The 982-nt window shown below is 46.9% G+C and overlaps 1 protein-coding gene across 1 annotated transcript; it reads right to left on the bottom strand.

The window, feature by feature from the left end:
• Window positions 1-295: 295 nt before the first annotated feature.
• Window positions 296-712, bottom strand: LOC132762199 (pleckstrin homology-like domain family A member 2). The gene has a single exon (XM_060755157.2). The coding sequence runs from the start codon at window positions 710-712 to the stop codon at window positions 296-298; it is 417 nt and encodes a 138-aa protein (XP_060611140.2).
• Between the last annotated feature and the right edge of the window lie 270 nt (window positions 713-982).

Raw genomic sequence — 982 nt, 5'->3', positions numbered from 1 at the left:
AGTCTGATATGACTGTAGAAATGAGACTTGCATTGGAAATAATACTGAATAGGTATTTACATTGTACCATAAGAAACTGGAATATTGGTAGTTAGGCAAATTCACAATTTATTTGTATATACAGTTGACAAGAGTGACTGCTATCACTGGTATTCAGACCATTCTGTTTCTAAAAAGTCATGATCAAATTTTAAACAGCATTACTCCCTACCAAAATATTTTTCAGCATGAAAAAGTAATATTTCTACATGGAAAGAGTGCAGTCAAAATTGTGTTTCTTGTCTTCATAACTATGTCATCTTAAGACATCAGTTCTTAACCTGGCCATCTGAGAGAAGTGATGCCACTGCCTCCTTCGGCCCTGCCTCCTCCGCCTCCCTGAAATGAGGGTGATGGAGGCATTCCAGCAGCTGTCCTCGGGGCAGTGGAATTCGATCTCTGACTGGTCAGTGATCGTGATGGTGAAGTGCACATACTTGCCAGTCTGCTCCATGCAGTCCACCATCTGGATGGTGCCGAAGCACAGATCCTTCCCGCCACCCCCTTGCTGCCCTCTGGCAAGAACAGGCTCAGCCCATCCACTCACAGCTCTGCCCGCATTTTTTTCCCATAGCTGCAGCATGCTGGTGCTCCGCTTCTCCAGCTCCCCCAACCACAGCACTGCAGCTGAAGGAGGAGAATGAGAAAGAGGTGGCAGCAGAGGGCCCTTCATGCTCACAGAGGCAGCACTGCTTCTCCCCAATGCATAGGAATCAGAAACCTTCACATTCAAAGCACCCCCAACAGATGGTCTTCCAGCCTCTGCTTAAAAGCCTCCAAAGAAGGAGCCTCCACCACATGCTGGGGCAGAGAGTTCCACTACAAAATGGCTCTCACCGTCAGGAAGTTCTTCCTAATGTTTAGGTGGAATCTCCTTTCCTGTAGTTTGAAGCAATTGTTCCGCGTCATTTTCAAATATCAGGAGGACTGTGCAGAGAGGCCT

Source organism: Anolis sagrei, chromosome 1 (genome assembly GCF_037176765.1).
Source record: "Anolis sagrei isolate rAnoSag1 chromosome 1, rAnoSag1.mat, whole genome shotgun sequence".
NCBI lineage: Eukaryota > Metazoa > Chordata > Lepidosauria > Squamata > Dactyloidae > Anolis > Anolis sagrei.
The sequence above is the reverse complement of the archived record's forward strand: the minus strand, read 5'-3'. Positions and strand labels throughout refer to the sequence as shown.